At 48.0% G+C, this 20,729-nt stretch overlaps 9 protein-coding genes across 9 annotated transcripts; 6 read left to right on the plus strand and 3 right to left on the minus strand.

The window, feature by feature from the left end:
- Positions 1 to 309: 309 nt before the first annotated feature.
- Positions 310 to 1,071, plus strand: MGYG_03453 (hypothetical protein; the record flags this gene model as incomplete). Its single annotated transcript, XM_003173233.1, has 2 exons — positions 310 to 579; positions 646 to 1,071. The coding sequence occupies 2 exons, from the start codon at positions 310 to 312 to the stop codon at positions 1,069 to 1,071; spliced, it is 696 nt and encodes a 231-aa protein (XP_003173281.1).
- A 761-nt stretch (positions 1,072 to 1,832) lies between these two features.
- On the plus strand, positions 1,833 to 3,088 carry MGYG_03454 (mitochondrial carnitine carrier; the record flags this gene model as incomplete). Its single annotated transcript, XM_003173234.1, has 5 exons — positions 1,833 to 2,081; positions 2,151 to 2,199; positions 2,281 to 2,297; positions 2,354 to 2,967; positions 3,040 to 3,088. The coding sequence occupies 5 exons, from the start codon at positions 1,833 to 1,835 to the stop codon at positions 3,086 to 3,088; spliced, it is 978 nt and encodes a 325-aa protein (XP_003173282.1).
- Positions 3,089 to 3,435: 347 nt separating this feature from the next.
- On the minus strand, positions 3,436 to 5,850 carry MGYG_03455 (hypothetical protein; the record flags this gene model as incomplete). The annotated part of the gene is made up of 5 exons (XM_003173235.1): positions 3,436 to 3,623; positions 3,702 to 4,496; positions 4,555 to 4,708; positions 4,775 to 5,683; positions 5,743 to 5,850. The coding sequence occupies 5 exons, from the start codon at positions 5,848 to 5,850 to the stop codon at positions 3,436 to 3,438; spliced, it is 2,154 nt and encodes a 717-aa protein (XP_003173283.1).
- Positions 5,851 to 6,343: 493 nt separating this feature from the next.
- On the minus strand, positions 6,344 to 7,924 carry MGYG_03456 (chitobiosyldiphosphodolichol beta-mannosyltransferase; the record flags this gene model as incomplete). The annotated part of the gene is made up of 3 exons (XM_003173236.1): positions 6,344 to 7,294; positions 7,444 to 7,640; positions 7,702 to 7,924. 3 exons carry the CDS (start codon positions 7,922 to 7,924, stop codon positions 6,344 to 6,346), a joined length of 1,371 nt encoding a protein of 456 aa, XP_003173284.1.
- A 550-nt stretch (positions 7,925 to 8,474) lies between these two features.
- MGYG_03457 (zinc transporter zitB) lies at positions 8,475 to 11,325 on the plus strand (the record flags this gene model as incomplete). Its single annotated transcript, XM_003173237.1, has 4 exons — positions 8,475 to 8,857; positions 8,944 to 10,059; positions 10,125 to 10,343; positions 10,401 to 11,325. The coding sequence occupies 4 exons, from the start codon at positions 8,475 to 8,477 to the stop codon at positions 11,323 to 11,325; spliced, it is 2,643 nt and encodes an 880-aa protein (XP_003173285.1).
- A 469-nt stretch (positions 11,326 to 11,794) lies between these two features.
- On the minus strand, positions 11,795 to 12,470 carry MGYG_03458 (ubiquitin-conjugating enzyme family protein; the record flags this gene model as incomplete). Its single annotated transcript, XM_003173238.1, has 4 exons — positions 11,795 to 11,918; positions 11,993 to 12,217; positions 12,283 to 12,347; positions 12,429 to 12,470. The coding sequence occupies 4 exons, from the start codon at positions 12,468 to 12,470 to the stop codon at positions 11,795 to 11,797; spliced, it is 456 nt and encodes a 151-aa protein (XP_003173286.1).
- Positions 12,471 to 13,172: 702 nt separating this feature from the next.
- On the plus strand, positions 13,173 to 14,621 carry MGYG_03459 (acetyl-CoA acetyltransferase; the record flags this gene model as incomplete). Its single annotated transcript, XM_003173239.1, has 3 exons — positions 13,173 to 13,328; positions 13,399 to 14,343; positions 14,421 to 14,621. 3 exons carry the CDS (start codon positions 13,173 to 13,175, stop codon positions 14,619 to 14,621), a joined length of 1,302 nt encoding a protein of 433 aa, XP_003173287.1.
- A 656-nt stretch (positions 14,622 to 15,277) lies between these two features.
- On the plus strand, positions 15,278 to 18,438 carry MGYG_03460 (kinesin heavy chain; the record flags this gene model as incomplete). The annotated part of the gene is made up of 6 exons (XM_003173240.1): positions 15,278 to 15,282; positions 15,358 to 15,392; positions 15,471 to 15,565; positions 15,673 to 16,045; positions 16,086 to 18,126; positions 18,198 to 18,438. 6 exons carry the CDS (start codon positions 15,278 to 15,280, stop codon positions 18,436 to 18,438), a joined length of 2,790 nt encoding a protein of 929 aa, XP_003173288.1.
- A 467-nt stretch (positions 18,439 to 18,905) lies between these two features.
- On the plus strand, positions 18,906 to 20,698 carry MGYG_03461 (hypothetical protein; the record flags this gene model as incomplete). Its single annotated transcript, XM_003173241.1, has 5 exons — positions 18,906 to 19,032; positions 19,102 to 19,196; positions 19,269 to 19,670; positions 19,739 to 20,206; positions 20,264 to 20,698. The coding sequence occupies 5 exons, from the start codon at positions 18,906 to 18,908 to the stop codon at positions 20,696 to 20,698; spliced, it is 1,527 nt and encodes a 508-aa protein (XP_003173289.1).
- Positions 20,699 to 20,729: the final 31 nt, after the last annotated feature.

A 20,729-nucleotide genomic window follows, 5' to 3' on the forward strand; every position in this document is an offset into this window, starting at 1 on the left:
ACCTTAGTAACCAGTAACTATAACGACTACCTAATATATCTATTAGTAGTTCCTAGATGTATGGCTTAACTATTGGCTTTGTCTGTCGAGTACCCGTTCTAAGTTTGGAAGGCACAGGAACATCAAGCTCATGCCACGTGATGTTCGCCTAGCCTTCGACAGAAAACAAACCCGCTTCAACTCACGTTCCCTCTTTTTTTCTTCGAATTTGCCAATATTAAATCTTTCTTCATACATCTTGTCTGCTTGGCTACTACACATTCGATACACCTCACAACCCTTTCTGTGACTTGATCTCTCTCCGGTATCATGGAGCAGCCTTCCGTACCATCGCGTCCTGATGTCATCGCGGCATGTGCACTCAGGGGTCCTAAGGCAAACGGCATCCCATATAATAGCGATATCTGGATTAAGTATGGTATATGTGTGACAGAAGCTGAAGCAATATTACAACAATTTATACATGAAAATACAGATCATAGCATCATGTATACGCCAAAAGTTTATGACTACTTTACCGAGCAACGCAAAAACGCTCTACCAATAACATATATCGTTATGGAGCGAATATATGGTGAGGTTCTTACATCAAAAGAGGATAATATAGTCCTTGAGAATATTACTACTGCTATTCGCCATCTCTAGGAGCTTCCATTACCACCACAGGCAACAATTGGACCATTAGCAGGGCAGATACCTCATGACTGGTTTTTCTCAGATTACGGTGCTGGTCGGACTTTTCAATCTATTGAGGATCTCCAAAACTGGATTAATAAGAAGCTAAAGGAAGAGGGATGGCCTGATAGGGTTAACTTACCCTCAGAGCGGTGTATTTGCCACTGTGATCTTTCGCAGTTTAATATCCTCCGTGGTAACCCGGTTATTATTATTGATTGGGGCATGTCAGGAATTTACCCACGTATCTTTGATGAATTTGCCCTATTTCGTCAGTTTAACCTTGAAGGTTCTCGGTTTGCTAAGACTCTTCATAAGAAGCTTTTTGGGGATACAGTACCTAAACACCTACGACCGCTGGCGATTGTATCGAGAATCAATGCTGTTGGCTGGTAGCAAGAGTATATGCAGGTACGTCCTTCTGTATATCTGGTGCTTATCAAACTTGAGCCTCCCTGAAAGTGTAATCTCGCTAACATACACCATAGCTTACCGTGCTAGAATCTCTATCGTTTGATATTCCGCTTTACCCACAGCGTTGCTCTTTTTAATTTCATGGCTGTTGAATGTAAAGCTCCTGATTTTGAAGGCCAGGGCAAGCTTAGGAATGACACCGAGAATCAGCTTAGCGACTATCTTCGCCCAGTTGCCAGAGGGGTTTAAAGGAGGACATTCGGTGCAATTGCTATAGGGAAAGCTGTGCAGTTTTATAAGTGGAACAAAGCGGCGGACAAGATCGAGATACTCTTTCCAGGTGATGGTATATTTTATATTGATCGGCAATGCCAAACAATAACTCAACATCTCGCCTATATTCGTGACAATTACTCTCATGGTTCGGGTTTCATCACATAGAGTTTCCTTAGTTATATACCTAAACCAATCCTATACACGTGATTTTGGCAAAAGGTATATTAGTTATCCTTCACTGAGCCGAGGTCCGAGTTCCCGGCTCGCGCTTCAGAATGCTGATAAGGCGGCAGAAGCATAAGAAGAACATCATCTTGTCTTCCACATGATAATTATTCTTATTTGATCTCCTTTGTAAATGTTCGTCTCCTTAACTTGCTAGTTGCCTTTTCCTTTCTGTTTATATCGCTGTGTCTGTTTTTTCAATATACTGTGGAAAGCCTAGTTACGACGTTATACCTTTGATCATGGCGTCCAAAGTCCCCGCTGCGCCCGTTCCAGCACCAAATGAAGCAGACGTCGCTCCGGCCACGGCCAACACTACACTTGCGCAGCTTCGCTCATTTGTAGCTGGAGGTGTTGGTGGTGTCTGTGCCGTCGTGGTTGGCCATCCATTTGACCTGGTGAAAGTGCGTCTACAGACCGCGGAGCGAGGCGTCTACACTGGTGCCATAGATGTGGTTAAGAAGACCATTGCCCGGGAGGGTGTAGCAAGGGTAAGTGCCATTTTTGCTTGTTTGTACGTTTCAGCCTTGTTCTGGCTACTGATTTTGTCTACTGTCTAGGGATTATACGCCGGTGTCTCTGCTCCTTTAGTTGGAGTTACCCCAATGTGTGCGTATCTTCGGCCCTCCTTCACATGTCACCTCACACATACCATTTTTGCTTGCAGCTAACACCTGACCTTTTCTGAAGTTGCTGTTAGCTTTTGGGTATGCACCCTTCGACGTATTTCATCTCACCCCGAGGTTCTAACGGCGTATAACAGGGCTATGATTTGGGGAAGACCCTTGTCCGCAGCTTTTCTGATGTCCCTGTTCGCAACAACACTCCTCAGTTCTCCATCGCACAGATATCTGCCGCCGGTTTTTTCTCTGCAATTCCTATGACCTTAATTACAGCACCGTTTGAGCGGGTCAAGGTGCTGCTTCAGATCCAAGGACAACACCCACCTCCTGCTGGTCAAAAGCCGAAGTATAGTGGTGGACTTGATGTTGTTCGACAGTTATATAAAGAGGGTGGAGTCCGTAGCGTCTTCCGTGGAAGTGCTATGACGCTCGCTCGTGACGGCCCCGGATCCGCTGCATATTTTGCTATGTATGAATATGTTAAGCGAAGCTTAACCCCTAAGGATGCAGATGGCAATGTCACGGGTGAGCTGTCTCTGCCTGCTATCCTTACTGCGGGAGGAGCTGCTGGAGTCGCTATGTGGATACCCGTTTTCCCCATTGATACGATCAAATCGCGGCTACAGAGTGCTCCCGGAAAACCGACTATCGGCGGTACTATCAGAAGTATCTATGCAAGCGGTGGCTATAAGGCTTTCTTCCCTGGATTTGGTCCTGCTCTTGCAAGAGCAGTCCCTGCCAATGCAGCAACTTTGTAAGAAACCCCATATTCCCGTACTCGGCGTTATTAAATCGCGGAATTTGCTAATTTTTTGGGGTTTCTCAGCTTGGGTGTCGAGTTAGCTCATAAGGCAATGACGAAGATGTTCGATTAATTGCATTGTTCGTGAAAGTTTTGGATTTATATATGACCACAGAGACTGCCAACCTTATACTACGCTTTATCCTGACATGGGAGTGACTGATAAACCTACTATATAATAACCCTTTCGGTGTTCGTTTTTGGCGTTGTTTGGTGTCTTCATTATTGCATGCCTGGAAGACCTGTATTCCGCTGGGCGTATCCCAGTATAGATTTTAGCACCACCCTGGACATAAAAGTGCCTTGTTTTGATTAATATAACATAAATAACTTTGAATCTCGGGTGTTATTTTTAATCACTATACCAGCTCTATCTGTTCATAACTTCCCGTACTCTTACAGAGCTATGAAGAGAAGTATTTATGCCTTGAACTTGCCTCCACAATACGGGCATTCATCAAACCTCTCAAGAATTTTTGCCAGTAGGCCCCTGGTTCCTTCTATACCCAAAGCTTCGCTGGTATTATCCAGACACTCCCTCCCGCATTTACAACATCTCTTTGAAACGGACGGGTCCTGGATGGACAAGAATGTCAACGCACATCGAGCTAAATCACGAATGTCGTTAACATTGGACTTAACTAAAACCATTGCAATGTAGAAAGTAATAAGGACGTTTCACATACCAAATAGGTGACCTTCCGCGCATTGTGATTCTACTGGTGAAAACCATTCAATCCCATCACCGCAGATATTGCACTGCTCGAATATACTTACCCCAGTGCCTTCGAGTTGCTGTCTTGTTTTTGGTGGTATTGTCATAGCACTCCGCCCGTGTGGTACCCCAGAGAGTCCCTGCAAGAAAGTTATTTCCATCCCTAGGTCTGTGTTGGACTCATGGGCCAAAGCTTGCATTACTCCCTGGGCATGAGTGACTATTTCAGAGACCGAATGGAAAATCGCCGCGCAAGCAGCCGCATAGAGTAGCTTTCGTAACCATAGGTCATCGTTGTGTTTCAGTTGATCATTCATCAAAGTGAATGCTATAATCTTGCCTGCGGAGCGGTGTATTCTGTCAGATGTAATAGCTGGCATGTACCATGGCATTCCGTGCTCGGTATGATCAGATTTTTCTAGGCTGGGAGGCGCAAAAAATACTGTTACCCGTTCCTGAGAAAAAGTAGTGTGCTGTACCATATCTGTAGGGTGAAAGGTTGCACAGGTGGCAAGCCATCCGCGATGGCTACATAGGCCCCAGGTCTTTGCCGTAGACATGCCATCCAGGTCATAATCCAAATCGAAGCGATCCCTACAAACTTCAATACCCTTTGTCAAGTATTGGCTTTGTGAAAACTCGTCGTCATCGGTTAATAGTTGTGCCTTGCTTTCCATACTGGGGAACTCAAGGTGATGCAAGGATGATAATGTCAATGTATAGAGACCGCTGCCGTTGCTCGCATCTTCAGCTCGAGAAGCAAAGCCTATGTCTGGTTAAAATGAAACTTTGTAGGAAGAATGGATAGTACCACGTTCTCGTACCTGAGATTGGGTGCCAATTAGCAAATGAAAGGCCGAATTTTTCTTCATGAACACCTGCTCCAATAATGCATTGCGTCCAGATATTCCTAGGAATTGTTAAGATAATAAATCCACTTATTATGCCAACAGCTAGCCCAAGCTTGTGATCGATTTCCTAGACCAACGTGAGTTAGAGATATAGTAATACAACGACCTAAGGAACAAGTACCAAGGGGCTTACTGCTATTTCTATCCAATGCAATGGACCCTTTATATTGAAATCAGTCGATGTATGCTGAAGAGTCCATTCCTGGCTAAGAAGCTCAATTCGATTTATCATAATCTCATTCTTCATGCTAGTAGCCTCCAGCTCCAGTCGCAACATAATCAAGTCTGACCCAAACGTACAGGCGATTAGAGCAGCCCAGATCTGCGAATCTACGGTTTGATGGCCTGCTCGCACCGGCTTTCTCAACCAAGAGCTGGAGGAAACTTGTGTTATTGTAGCCCTTTTTTCCGTATATTCTGCAAATAGAGAGCCTTGTTCTATGGGCCGAGAAAAGCGCGCGCCTGCAGAGGGGGCAGAGTAATGAGTAAGTACAGTCGCACTCACATTCTGTCTATATGAGGGCGCAGTAACCCTGAGGATTACTATATCATTGGTATCATTGCTGACAACGAGGAAATTTATGCCGCTATTTCGGTAACAATCCGGATCGTTGAACTCATCTTGGGTAAAGAAAGTCCAGGTGAATGCTCGAATCCTTTGTTTTCTGCGTAAAAGAGGGTTGTTGTCACCAATGATAGCCTTGAAATACTTCCGGAGTGCGTGATTAACAACAAGCGCCCTGTTCCATTTGGAAGCACCGTCCGCCGCCTGCCATAGAGATAGAGCCAGGTTGCTTGTTAATACTGCTAGCATGCATCTTCCATACACTGCTAGCCGTGGGGCAGACCAGGCTACAGCGACAGCATGGCTTGTAGATTGCTCCTCGCCGACAGAAAAAGTGGCACCGGGCTCTGGGAGTAGGAGAGACAACTCATCCAGCGTAAAAGCATTCGTTTTAAGCTTGTATATGTCCCATTGCGCGCCAGTTGGCCTTTGAGCAGATTGAATCTGCGGTTTCTCCTCTCTACCCGGCTTTGGTGACTGTTTATTATGCCAGTTAGCATTAAAGCGATTTGTTGTCATGAGTATGCGACACAAACCAGAACGTATACAATCTCTCCTCCAGCAACAGCAATTTCGCCATCCGCTGACCACGACAAACAGTTGTAACAGGATGGATACGACCGAAGTTCAAGAGGTTCTAGCATGGTAGGGTTGGGGGATTGGACTTATAAGTATTATTTCCGGGTGTTGTTATGGTTAACTTGCTAGTTAAATAACCAAGTTATCTAACTAACTTAGGTAGTTACCTAGTAATTTACGCTAGTTTAATGAGCTTGGGAGGAACAATGACTAGTTAACCAAGACTCATTAACCGACTATTTATAAATTGAAATGGTTAACTGACTAGGTAGGTAAACATATCTACAAGTGTAATTATAATAATTATAATAAGGATCATAAACATGACAGCCTTAGGAACTGCCTTTGGCTAACAGTATAGAGATCCTGATATGAGTTAAAAGTATAAGTGTTGGGGATAGTATCTAAGCGGGTGTAGTGAACCCAGATTAATTACGGGATGGAGTTGTTAGTACATGTTAGTACATATAGAACTGTTGTATTGATAACCTGGCCAAGTCTCTCCATGCACCGTAAATACCCCAGGTCTCTTAACCCAGAATGTAACTAGGGGCAAGGCTAGGAGATCAGGCCAAGGAATGCCCCGGCGACGGGATCCCATGTCTGATCCCAGCGGTTCTTACTCTCTCTGATCGCACCCTCTCGCAGGGTTTTTAGAGCACTTTCATCATGGCCGAGTAGATTTTTGAGAAGCCTTGAGAGGCTATCAGCGCTATCAAATCCCAGCCCAGATGCTCCCTCAGTAACAAGTTCGGACCAGGCTTCGTACTGGTCCCAGCCAACAACCGGGAGGCCGGCGCCAAACATGTCAACAACCTTCATTGGTAGGTCAACACCACTGCTACTTGTATGTAGGCAAACTCCCAACGTGCCACATGCAAGCAGCCGTGCATAATCTTCAAAAGCGAGCCAAGCTGTTTTTATGGATACACTGAAGAGTTTTCCATCTGCCTTTAACTTGTCAATCTGGGAGAGATACATATCCTTTAAAGGCCCTTTCCCGGTGATGATAACAAGAAGGGAGGCCAAAGCGGGAACGGCAAACTCAGCCGACGCAGAGTATTGGCAAAGAGCATCGAGTAGAAGGGAGAAATCTTCGTCTGGCGTCCAAGACGTTGAGCTGATGAGGAGGCGACACCGACCCTGGATAATCTCCATGGCATCTTGGCTAGTCTCAGGGATCGAAGACAAAACTGCAAGACGCTGCCTCTGATCGAGGATCGGGCTGAAGACCGAGGAAGGCCGATCGTAAAGCACCATAAGGGGGTTTTTAATCTTCCATTGCTCCCGCAAAATCCGCGCCATGGCATTGCTGACGCAAAAATGGGCGGTAGCATAACGAGAGAAAACGTGCTCGTACCACGCCATAAGTCTGACCATAGGATGGGCAGATCCAAGTTTCAATGCCAGGATGGAATACCCGAAATTATGCCAATCAATGATAAGACAACTATTCCGGAGGTAGCAGGCAAGTATCGCGAAGACGAGAGTTGGCGTTGCTGGCGGATTCTACAGCCATTTTGACAATATCAATGAATAAATACTTAGCAAGTTCGTTCCAAGAGTCAAGACTATAATTCATACAGTAATGATAACAAAAAGATATATATGGGCCTTTGTCAGACGGATAGAATGTCTATTACTGTAGAGCGGCTTACCTGTACTAGTATCCAATGAGCAGGCTCTGCACGGTACCCTAACGCAACCCAGAGGTGCCATGTTTGCTGCAAGACTTTAAATATTGCAGCAATAGGAAACAAGGCTTTTTTCTTGGTCTGTAAAAGTGCTGGCGGGGATGGCAGTGCCACAATTGATATAAGAGGATGATCCAACAGCTCTTGATTTGGGGTAGAATCTGTAACACAGTTCAGTGTTGGCGAATAGCAACTCGAATAGGGCAGCCAGATCAAGCATACTGTGGTATCCTATAAGAGAGACACGACCACCATGCCGTGCGATGCTGAGCGCATGGCACTGCATCCGTGGGCTATGCCCGATATCCCCTAGAACCACGATCTGAACTGACACAACATGGTGAGGCTCAAGGGATTTTCTTGCGAGCCGTGTAGGCACTAGCCGGAAGAGGGCCAATGAAGAAACACCAATGGCAATAATAGAGAATACCAGTATTAGAACCATAGTCTTCTATCTAGAATCTTCTCCATCTAGGTATCTTTTTAAATAAGTCGGCTTATTGTTATCGATTTATTGTGTTGTCGCGGGTTGATTCACGCCTACGTACCTGGCTGGTGTATTAAGTAAGCCGTGGCGCACTAACAATAATCCGAGAAGCGGACGCTAACCGTTTTTAGTAAGGCTTTGAGCGGACAGATAAGCTTCTCATGCTGACGTAATCAATTGATAAACCCTAACTCTGCGACCCCAAAAGACCCCTGACCGGAGGAAGTTGATAGTGGCCACTTCGCCTTGCTAGACGACGACGGCGAAGAGTGTGACGGCGAAGAGGAAGTCACTGAACCAGCCTATTTAACCGAGCACTACCCTGGTATTTTGTCTCTGTTGAGAACGGAGATACGCTCCGGCCAACTCACCTGTTCTCATACCAGGACCTGCGAACAAGACACGCCAGTCTTCCTTCTCTCTCGACTATCCATTGAACTACCCCATTGCGCTGGATGCGGCGATGACCTAGATACCTTGACTGAATAAGCTCATGGGATAATGGGGGATGTCGGACGCACTGATTCCACAGGCCATGAATGGTGCCCGTGACGGGAAGTCCCATCGTGGACGAAAGCATAAAAGGAACCACGGCCATTCAGCCAACCATGTTTTGCCGGAGGCCTCGCCGTACACAGGAGCCGGAATACCACTACACGATGCCCAGGAGCCGCTTTACTCTTCTAACTCCGTTAAGAAGGATCCTTTCACTCAATACCTTGATAAACAGAGCCTCGGCTTGAAAAATGGTTCGAACGGAGGCGCCAGCTTGGGCGAATATCATGGCTATGGGAATTCTACCTCCCAGGACACACTTTCTTTTGGAGGCGGAATTGGCAGTGACGCAAACGTGCAGACGCCTCTGAAGCATCATGTACCACATCTCGTTCGGTTAGTCTGCCTAATTCACACCCCAACATCATGTTATCCTCCCTTGTTTTGTCAGTTGAAGCCCGTCTAACTGGTTATATTCACAGGTCCGATGGGCTTAGACAACAGATAATCTCTGGTGCTCTCATTGCTATGCCATTCGTAGCGTCATATCTCCTCACAACCACTGCGACAGCCCCTTTGAGCAATGCCAAAGCTGAAACTCAGAGTAAAAATATGTCGCATTCACCCCAATTAACGAGCACCCCATTACTAGTGTCTTGCGCATACGTATCCGTTGCTCTACTGCTACACGGTTTATACGAGAAGATACGTCAGGGGCGTATGAAGGGCAATGCCGGAATCACTGCAGCTCTCCAGCCAAACCGCTCGAGTCTTTACGACGGGATGAGAACTGCGATATGGATGAGCCTGCCTCTTTATGCTTCGTTTATGATTGGGTTTGATGTCGTGATCGCTGTGTTATTGTTGCATCTCTCCATAGATTCAAGGGTTGACTCTAGAGGGAACATGTTGACTAGAGTAACGCAGATCCTTAAGCACAGGAAGGTGTCAGCGTTATTTATCATCGCAATGGCTGTTTTGGATGTTGCATATATATCCCCTGCTGTCCCTTTGGCGACATGTAAAGGGTACATCGCCATTACCGTTGCTATACTGCTTCCGTCGCCTAGTTCTCCCTCGACACCTGCTGAAGCTGCTGTGGATGAAAAGTTCGCTTCAGGGAAGGATAATATTGATGATACGGCTACCGTGAACCTCGTTATTGGCACAGTTCTCGCGGCCTTAATCGTGTTTGTTGTCTTGTTCTCCGGTGGTTTCTCTGTTACGTCCTTATCGTTTCTCCCTGTTTTCGTTGTTGGTTTATGCACTGCAACATCCTTATTGATCTATGGCGTCGACGCCATTGGTAACTCAAATCTGCCCAGGATTGCCTCAGGTGCCATAATTGCAATCCTGGCGACGTTGGTAACATCTCGACCGGATATCATACCTCTACAAGCTGCTCGGTTTGGGCTCGCTTGCCTCGCATTCTTCGCTGACAGCAAAATGACACATAACCACCACAACCACTCGCACGAAAAAGTAGAAAAGAAACCCTCGAAAATGACTCTGTGGCTTTTAGGAGTGTGTGAACAGTGGCCTTTTATACACGCGATCCTGAAGGAGAGGGATTCGCGGCGTATATTTTATTTCATGAAGTGAGTCGTTCGTCCTCGTTTTCGATAGATTGGAGATGTTATCTTGCTGACATTAGTATATATAGTCTTAACCTAATGTTTATGGTGGTCCAGTTGACATATGGTGTCATGACTGGTTCTCTAGGACTCCTAAGCGACAGTATTCATATGCTGTTTGACTGTTTTGCTCTCGCAGTTGGCCTAGCTGCCGCTGTTATGAGCAAATGGCCTCCAAGCTCTCGTTTTCCATATGGCTACGGCAAAATTGACACGCTTGCAGGTTTTGGAAACGGTGTGTTCTTAATGTAAGTGTTATTGTTTAGAAGAGCGCGTCATGAACAAAGTTGTTGACAATCCTGCAGGATTATAAGCGTTGAAATCATATATGAGGCTGTGGAAAGGTTGATGTCAGGCAGCGAAGTGCACAGAATTGGTGACCTCTTTGTCGTAAGCTCCCTTGGCCTGGTTGTTAATATGGTCGGGATATTTGCATTTGACCATGCACATCATGGCCATGGCCATGCTGCGCACGACCATGACCACGGGCATGGGAACGAAAACATGCACGGTATATTCTTACATATACTTGCTGATGCCCTTGGGTCGGTAGCGGTAGTCTCGTCAACCGTACTGGTACACTTTTTTGGCTGGTCTGGATTCGACCCGATTGCATCATGCCTGATCGCTATTCTAATTTTTGTCTCGGCTATACCGCTTGTTATCAGTACGTCAAAGACTTTGCTTCTCGCATTGCCGGCGGACGTCGAATACAGCCTTCGAGATACCCTCGCCGGAGTTAGTGTCATGCGAGGGGTGGTTGGATATACTGTACCAAAGTTCTGGCTCGACGATACTGTTCATGACCATAATCACAAACATCATGGACATAGTCATAGTCATACTCATGATCATGCTGATCACGGTCATCAGCATACCCGCGGGGGAAGCCATGGCTCTTCGAACCACAGCTACAACTCTCATTCCCACTCTGATCAACACTGCCATACCCATGGTCACAGTCATAGCCACGGACACGGAAATGGACACGGACACGGACACGGACACGGCCATGGTCACAGCCATGACCACTCTCATAGCCACCTGGGCCACGGCCACGGCAATAGCAGGCGTGTCCTCGGCGTCATACACATCATTGCTTCCAAAAATTCAGACCTGTCAGATGTCCATTCTCGTGTGGCTAACTACTTAAGTGAGAAAGGAATGGATGTTCTAATTCAAGTCGAGAGAGAAGGCGATGGCAAATGTTGGTGTGGTGGAAGTAAATAACAGAGCTGTTCTGCGAAACTTTGGACAAATATCCCCTTGCCCTCACTTTTTCTTCTATGCCGCATTCAGTATGTTTGATATTCATGTACACTAAACCGGTTGGTAGTTACGTATCTCATCTGCAAGTGTTACAATTTCCTTTTTTCTCAGCATTATCAGATGAAAGCTACCAATGCTATGCCTAAAGGATGGGCCACTTCGCGGGAGGTGCGGTGTGGTTTGCGTAAAAAGATATAATTGTTAAAAAGGGTATATATTGAGGTCTGCAAGGTCATTGGGTATGTAACATAGAAAGCAATCAACGCCATAACCCCAACGCTGTGCATGGGCGAACAAAAATATTGAAGGAGAAAGAGATAGTGGTGGGTTTGAGAAGTGGTGAATCCTGAAATTATAGGAATGATTGGTCGTATGGCAGCATAAATTAATCAAGAGCCTCGTTCGAAGGCCTAGCGGGAATGATAAGGGTTTAGTCATCCCAGCTCTTCTCAACGGTCTCACGAACACGCTTGGTGTACTCTCGGCGGTTGTCTTTGTACAGATTGGAGGCTTCGACGTTGGCAGGAGACGAGGTGTTGGGGTCGTTCAGTAAGCTATGTGGGCAAGCCGCACAGGTAAGTAAGTTCCTAAGGCCGGGGATGGGGAGGGGTTCTGTCGAAACCCTTACCTCTGAATGCTAGTTAAGATGGCCGCAACATCGTAAGTTGGGCTCCAGCGATTCTGCAGGATGTCCAGACACAGCTCTCCCGTGCCGTAAACGTTTGGATGGAACATCTGGCTGACGAACTTGACACCTGGGGGTTTGTTCGGATACTGCTCCTCAAAATGCATCACCAGCCGGAACGTCCCATCCTCAAACGGGGTGTCGGCTGGCCCGATAATAACAGCATTCCTGGCCACTAGCGTTAGTACCCTTCCATCCATACAGCAACAGTCGTATGACTGGACATAATTTACCAGGTCATGACATTATCGGCGATGGGAGATGCGGAGACGCCAGCAGGAGGGTCGGTTTGCATCCGCTGCACCAAGCGAAGACATTAGTGTCAGCTAAAGCCCCAGTAGCAGACAAGCTGTTTATAGTAATAGCTGCAATAACACACCTTGAAGTCCCTCATGAGGCGACGGCGAGCTGAGGTAGACATGGCGGGGATGGAGATATCGGATGTCGAGATAGAGAGATCGATAGGCTAGACAACCCTGGCGGCTATTGCGATGATGCAGTACCCTGTCTTGCTGGTGGCTCACCTTCTGAGTCAAGCCTAAGGACGGTTATCTCTATCTTGTGGTTTGAGTGACTGTCTTCCTAGTTATCGTAGTACCCACACGAGCTCTTGTCTTCCTTTGTCTACTGTTCTTCTTGACTTTGTCCGGTGTCCTTCGTCTGTTTGCTGGATGTTTTTGTTCTCCTTCTTCCTTTTTCTCTTCTTTTCTTTTTTTCGACGTTCCAAATCTCGCCAAGAAATTGACTTATTATGCTGACTAATTGCGGATAAACGGTTCTCCCGAAAGACCGTTATTCCACGTGACGCTGAGTCATCTTCGGATTTCGGTACCGAATTCCCGATGATTTAACACGTGATCTCGGGTAACCTCGGCTTTTCTTTTTATGTTTTTCTTTTGGGGCCCGTAAAGCAGCAGGGGGAGCTCGGACCAGCAGAAACTCCCGAGTTTCTCCCTCACGGCAAAAAGACCTACAGTACGACAAGCGGAGAAGCAGAACCAGAAATATTTCATCTTGACAGAATCATACCCTGCTCGCCCAAGAGATATATATACTTACAAGACATCCGGGATCAGTGCTGGTTCTTCAGTTTGCTCTTTCGCCATTTCTCTAGGAACAGACAATGATGCGTACTTCCAGACAACTCGCCGGGCTTGCCAGCCGCGGCTCGGCGCTGCGACTTGGGCAGGTGCAAAGACATTTCAGCACATCCGGCGCTCTTCGACGGGAAATCCAGGACGCATATATTCTCGGTGCTGCTAGAACACCAACTGCAAAGGTGAGTCTAGGGCATTTGTGCAAATATACAGTTCTTAGGGCTGCTGGTTGCTGACGGATTGAGGGAACAGTTCAATGGCCCCTTCACCACGGTACCAGCACCGAAACTTGGTGCAGAGGCCATCAAGGCAGCTATCAGCAAATCCAAAGTTCCCGTCGAGAAGATCACCGATGTCTACATGGGTAATGTGCTCCAGGGCTCAGTCGGCCAAGCTCCTGCCCGCCAGGCGTCTATCTTCGCCGGCCTTCCCACGACTGTTGAAGCGGTCACAATCAATAAGGTGTGCGCCTCAGGCATGAAGGCGGTCGTGATGGCAGCACAGAACATCCAGCTCGGCCTTGCTGAGGCTCAGGTTGCCGGTGGAATGGAGAACATGTCCCGCGTGCCTTACTACCTGCCCCGCGCCAGCCAGCAGGCCCCCTTTGGAGACACCAAGCTAGAGGACGGGTTGGTAAAAGATGGACTGTGGGACGTCTACAACCAATTCCACATGGGTGTTTGTGCTGAAAACACGGCCAAGAAGCACAATATCAGCAGGGAGGAACAGGACGCTTATGCTATCCAGTCCTACGAGCGTGCCCAGGCCGCGTGGAAGGAGAATAAGTTTGACGATGAGATCACGCCGGTCACCGTCAAGACAAAGAAGGGAGAAGTCGTTATCTCCCGTGATGAAGGTTTCGAGGACCTACGTGCGGATAAGATCCGCAGCCTGAAGCCTGCCTTTGTCCGTGATGGAACTGGAACTATCACTGCCGGAAACGCCTCAACCTTCAACGACGGTGCATCTGCTCTCGTCATCACGAACGAAGCACTTGCCCGCGAGTACGGATCTGGTAATCGTGTGCTTGCCCGTATTGTTTCTCACGCAGATGCTGCTATTGACCCAGTCGACTTCCCCGTTGCCCCCGCAAAGGCCGTGCCGATTGCCCTAGAGCGGGCTGGTCTTACAAAGGACCAAATCTCCGTCTGGGAGTTCAACGAGGCCTTTGCTGCCGTCATCAAGGCTAATGAGAAGGTTCGTACCATATTCATATCTTTTAATTGCCGCCCATTCAGTTGTCACTTATGACTAACTTTCTTTGACCTTTACAGATCCTCGGCCTTGAGAACGCCTGTGTCAACCCTGTCGGAGGTGCCATCTCCATCGGCCACGCCCTTGGAAGCTCTGGCTCGCGGATCCTGACCACCCTTCTCCACCAGCTGCAGCCGGGCCAGTATGGCCTCGCAGCTATTTGCAACGGAGGCGGTGCCGCTACGGCCGTCGTTGTCCAGAGACTAGAGAAGGTTGAGTAAAGGCAGGGGAGGGCCCGATATGAATCATGTTTTTTGCATCTACCTGTGATATACCGCGGTTTTAGTTGACTAGTTAGAAGCGAGTGTATAAAATATTGCTTTTCTCCGTCCGTTTCGCTGTGTGTGCCAGGAACCCATGGCTCCGCCACCTGGCTCAGGTCCAGGGGTAACTGACGGGTTAAGCCAGGAACCAACCTAGGGTTTATACCACATATTAACCTGCACGTCGGTATCTCCAAGCATAATGGCCGATGATGCTGTCCTTCTAAAACAGTTACCCAGAAGAAGTACACTGCTTGCATGTCGTCGTCTGGCGTCTGAGTTGGCGCTTGTTCGCGTGTGTTGAGGGCGATAAACTCACGTGGGTCCCTCTCCCTCTGCCAACCCCTTGGGCTGCCGCTTCGTTCGAACCTGGAAAATAAATATTGAACCAGTTTCTTCAGCCGGCAAGGAAAACAACGATAAAAACGACACCTGCCCCTTTTTATTACTATTATTTAAAATTGATGTATTTCGGGATCGTCTGCTCTGGCCATATCTTAGCTGTTACTTCTTAAGGCTCCCCGCTGGCGGACAGGGTCGCTGTCTGGCAAGCTCGGTGTCCCTCTCCTGATTAAAGAGCCGCCCGAGGACGCTCCCTCGAAACATTCGCGATCATGGCGTGAGTCAGTCAGAATAAAATTGTGATAAAGACCATAATGAGAGGCTGACAAGCATGTTTTCGGGCGATAAACAGTTCCGGCGCCTCTGGAGGCTTCAACACCATCAAGGGTGTGTGGCTATTATCTTGCCCCCAGGGAACTCTGCTTGCACAGGCTAGCTAACTCATGCGCCATTTGATTCCTATAGTCGTTGCACGGTTTAGGCCACAGAACAAAGTTGAGATTGCCAATGGAGGCGAACCGATCGTGGATTTCGAATCTGAGGAGACATGTAGGATAAACGTACATTTTTCCCTGTTCCCCTGTTGGCGGTGAAGCTTGCTGGTTAAAGGAAGAAGAACAGGAGAGATAAAGACATATGGCTAACCAAACTGGTATTCATGAAATAGTCAAAAGAGGCCTCGAGTCCCTTTACATTCGACCGCATATTTGACATGAACTCGAAACAATCAAATGTGTTCGATTTCTCGATCCGGTCGACTGTTGATGATATTATGAATGGCTACAATGGAACTGTGTTTGCGTACGGCCAGACAGGAGCGGGAAAGTCCTACACCATGATGGGATCCGACATTGATGACCCGGATGGCAAAGGAATCATACCCCGTATTGTTGAGCAGATATTTACCAGTATCCTGACCAGCCCTGGCAACATCGAGTACACCGTGCGTGTCAGCTACATGGAGATATACATGGAACGGATAAGAGATCTGCTGGTACCACAAAACGACAACCTACCTGTTCACGAGGAAAAATCAAGGGGTCTTATGTCAACGGGCTGCTTGAAATTATATGTGTCGAGTGTGCAAGAGTGTTGAAGTGATGAGACGGGGCGACGCTTCGAGGGCAGTTGCAGCAACGAATATGAACCAGGAATCGTCTCGCTCACACTCGATCAACGAGATCACCATTACCCAGAAGAACGTCGAGACCGGGTCGGCCAAGAGCGGTCAGCTTTTCCTCGTTGATCTTGCTGGCAGCGAAAAGGTGGGCAAGACCGGTGCTAGTGGGCAGACACTCGAAGAAGCGAAGAAAATTAACAAGAGTTTGAGTGCCCTGGGAATGGTTATTAATGCTCTCACTGATGGCAAATCTACTCACATCCCTTACCGAGATTCAAAGCTCACTAGGATATTGCAAGAAAGTTTGGGGGGTAACTCCCGAACAACACTGATTATCAACTGCTCTCCAAGTAGCTACAACGATGCGGAGACACTCAGCACTCTTCGGTTCGGTGGACGAGCAAAGGCCATCAAGAACAAGGCGAAGATCAACCAGGAACTGAGCCCAGCGGAGCTCAAGCACCTTCTCAAGAAGGCCCAGAGTCAGGTAACTACTTTTGAAACCTATATCTCTGCTCTGGAGAATGAAGTACAAGTATGGCGAACCGGAGAAAACCCTCCAAAGGAGAAATGGACCACCTTGCGATCAACGGACACAGTAGGAAGCCTCAAGGCGGATGCCCGTGCTCCCCGTCCAGGAACTCCATCCCGACTGCAGTCCGATATATCTCGATCGGAGACACCGAGTCGGCCAGACTCGAGGTTTGGAGACCGTTCAAGCACACCAAGTATTGTGCTGGAACGAGATGAGCGAGAGGAATTTTTGAGGCGAGAAAATGAACTACAGGACCAACTTGCAGAGAAGGAAACATACATTGCCAATGCAGAAAAGGATGTCCAAGAGAAAAAAGAAGAGCTCAAGATCCTTAAGGAGAACACTGTCCGGACTGGTAAGGATAATGAGAAGCTGAATGCGGAGGTCAACGAGCTCCGGATGCAGCTGGAGAAGGTATCATACGAGAGCAAGGAACAATCCATAACCATGGATACGCTGAAGGAAGCGAACTCTGAGCTCACGGCTGAACTAGACGATCTCAAGCAACAGCTTCTTGACGTGCGCATGCGCGCCAAGGAAACGAGTGCAGCCCTGGACGAGAAGGACAAGAAGAAGGCAGAGCGGATGGCTAAGATGATGGCTGGGTTTGACATGAAGGTGGATGTATTCTCTGAGAACGAGCGCAAGATACGACAGTTAATCGAGCGTGTAGATAGCCTGCATGCCACCAGCTCAGCAGGCGAGGCGGTCTCCCCGGAAGAGTTCGTTGAACTAAGAGGAAGCCTGGTGGAAGCTCAAGGGGTTATCAGGCAAGCTGAGCTTGCCATGACCAGCCGTGAAGAAGGCCTTAACGGCGCATTTGATGGCAAGCTGCTGGATAAAATAGCTGCCCTTCAGCAAGAGGTCGATGACCTTCTCGAGCAACACCTTGGCGAGGATGATATCTCAGAAATCAAAGAAAAGCTCAGCCAAGCATGCTCTGATGGGAGCGAGCTGGAAAAGATGGCGATGGAGCATCTGAGGCGTGAGCTTTCCCTCAGAGACGAGGAGCTTAGCCGTCTGAGACAGTCTGTCGCCGACTCTACCGCCCGTCCCCAGACCAATGGATCACCTGTTAATGCAGGGGCCACTACAACCATCAACAGCAAGACCCTACAGCAGCAGATTGCCGATTTCGACATCATGAAGAAATCTCTGATGCGCGACCTGCAGAATCGTTGTGAGCGGGTTGTCGAGCTTGAAATATCTCTAGACGAGACCCGTGAGCAGTACAAACAGGTTCTGCAATCATCCAACAATCGTGCACAGCAGAAAAAGATGGCATTCCTGGAGCGCAATCTCGAGCAATTGACCCATGTACAGCGCCAACTGGTTGAACAGAACGGCAGTCTCAAGCGGGAGGTCGCCATAGCTGAGCGGAAGCTGATAGCCAGAAACGAACGAATCGAGAGCCTGGAGACGCTTCTCCAGGAGAGCCAGGAGAAACTAACTGCTGCCAACCATAGGTACGTTCCAAATAACTGTATAGATATGTTGACTTACGAAGCTTACTCATCTCTTCTTTCTCTACTCACAGGTTCGAAGCACAGCTCACAGCCGTCAAGGAGCGCCTGGAAGCTGCCAAAGCTGGCTCTACCAAAGGCCTTTCCTCAGACTCGACCGGCTTCGGCTTTGGAGGCTCGAGGATAGCGAAACCACTCCGTGGCGGCGGCGGTGCAGATGCCCCATCCAACTCCACCCTGTCCGGCGTGCAGGCACAAGAGTCCTCGACGAGTGCCGGCCCAAAACGTACCAGCTGGTTCTTCGATAGAAGATAAGTTGCCAGTGCTTCTTAGTATTTTATTCTCCCTTACGCCTGTTATGCCCCCTGGTTAGTGTTGGTAGTTTTTGGTATTTTCAATTTTGATATATAAAGTATTTTCTTGTCTTTGGAAGAGGCTACAGCATCCCCAGTTTTCCTACTAGTTAATAAACAAGGGATGACAGCCCAGCCCATCCCCCAGTCTTTTATAAATACCTATCTTTCGACTCCTTTCATCAGCAGCATCAGCCTCATCATCGTTTTCTTCTTCACCTCCAAGGTCCCTCTTTGCTTATTCCGGATTAGTCATCTCCCCGCCCCGGCTCTCCGCATTCTTCCCCGGATGTTGGAGTCCGATGCATATATAAATCGGCTTTTGTCTCCATTTCTCCTCTTTTACTCCCTTCCCCCTGTGGCATGCATTTATATGCATGAATAGTCCGGGTTATTGGCATTTGCACAAGGCAGAAGTCTGCAGTAAACATGGGCTCCAACCAGTCGAAACTGCAACAAGCTCCAGAGCGCAACAAGAAGGCCGCGGCAGCGATGGACATGTCAGGCATAATGCAACTCAGCGACGATGAGTTTGTTCACATCGAGACCGGTGCTCGTAAGTACAGAGCCGCTTGTTCACCTATTATGCTCTGACGCAGGTCCTATGCTGAATGGTTTGCTTTAGCACCGCCTCCCTACTCTTCCACTCGCGAGAGATACGTCAAACTCTCGACCCAACAGGCAGATACATGGGAGAGGGAACTGCTAGCGGACCCCAAGGTATACTGCATATGGTAGCGAGGAAGATCTAGTAGATAATCAGAGACAATTCTGATCTCGTCCGCACTATAGAACCGCCTTGCTATGTCGGCGCTTTCATCTAATCCGGTGTCGTCCATTCTGAACAGTCGTTCCGCAGGAATTTTGGATACCCAAACCTTCAATATCAAAATCCCGTTTGAAGGGAGCCCGATCACGAGTCAGGCGTCTTCTGGCAGGTGCTGGATCTTTGCTGCCACGAATGTGTTCAGGGTTGCCCTCATGAAGAAATACAACTTAGACCAGTTCGAACTTAGCCAGTCATACCTCTTCTACTGGGATAAACTTGAAAAAGCCAACTGGCTTATGGAACAAGTTATTGACACCGCTTCACAGTCTTTGGATAGTAGGCTGGTACAACGGCTACTAGATAGCCCTGCGGAAGACGGTGGCCAGTGGGATATGGCCGCAAACCTTGTTCAAAAATATGGACTGGTGAGATTCCTGAGCCTTAACCCCTCTTCATCTTAAAATACAGGCCATTAACCTCGTCTATGGCAAAGGTCCCTCAATCGCTGTACCCTGACTCCTTCAGCTCAAAAAACAGCAGTGAGTTGGGAAAGATTTTGACGACCAAACTACGGGAGCATGCCTTGATTCTCCGCCGTATGGCCCGTAGTAAAGAGCCATCATGCCATACATCCATTGCAGATGCTAAGGACGGGTTTCTGAAGGAGATTCACTCTATTCTTACAATCATGCTTGGCCCTCCCCCTTCTGCTGACCGGAAATTCGATTGGGAATATTATGACGCCAAGGGGAAGTTCCACAAAGTCTCCATGACTCCTATTCAGTTTGCAGCTGGGCTTTCGGACCGTGAGGGTGTGCGTGCCAACCAAGGAACCGATGTGAACCAACTTTTCAGTTTGGTGAATGATCCGCGGAATGTCTATGAACGTCTCTTGACGGTTGAGCGACTTGGGAATATCGTGGAAGGGCGATCAATCACATACGTGAACGTATCCATGGATGTAAGTGATATTCCATCCCAACGCCCTCGTTCTAATACTGAATGAAAGGATGAATAGGATTTGAAACGAGCAGCCGTTGCTATGCTTCACGCCGGACACCCTGTGTTCTTTAGCTGTGATGTGAACAAATTTTCTGACCGCAAGCGAGGAATCATGGACACAGCTCTGTATGATTATTCTCTGAGCTTTAACATCGAGTTTGGTATGTCAAAGGCGGACAGACTTAGAACTGGCGAGACCGCAATGACGCATGCCATGATCCTAACCGGAGTGCATGTTGAAAACGGCAAACCTGTCCGCTGGCGTGTTCAGAACTCATGGGGGCCAGATGTAGGTGACCACGGCTGGTTTGTCATGACGGACAAGTGGATGGATGAGTTCCTCTTCCAGGTGGTTGTCGACCAGCAGTATGTATCGCCGAAGATACGGAATGTATTAAAGCAAAAACCCATCGTTTTACCCCGTTGGGACCCCATGGGCACTCTCGCATGAATATAGAAGCTCCACAATTACCCCTTGCAGA

This window comes from Nannizzia gypsea, genomic scaffold, assembly GCF_000150975.2.
Source record: "Nannizzia gypsea CBS 118893 supercont1.3 genomic scaffold, whole genome shotgun sequence".
Lineage (NCBI taxonomy): Eukaryota > Fungi > Ascomycota > Eurotiomycetes > Onygenales > Arthrodermataceae > Nannizzia > Nannizzia gypsea.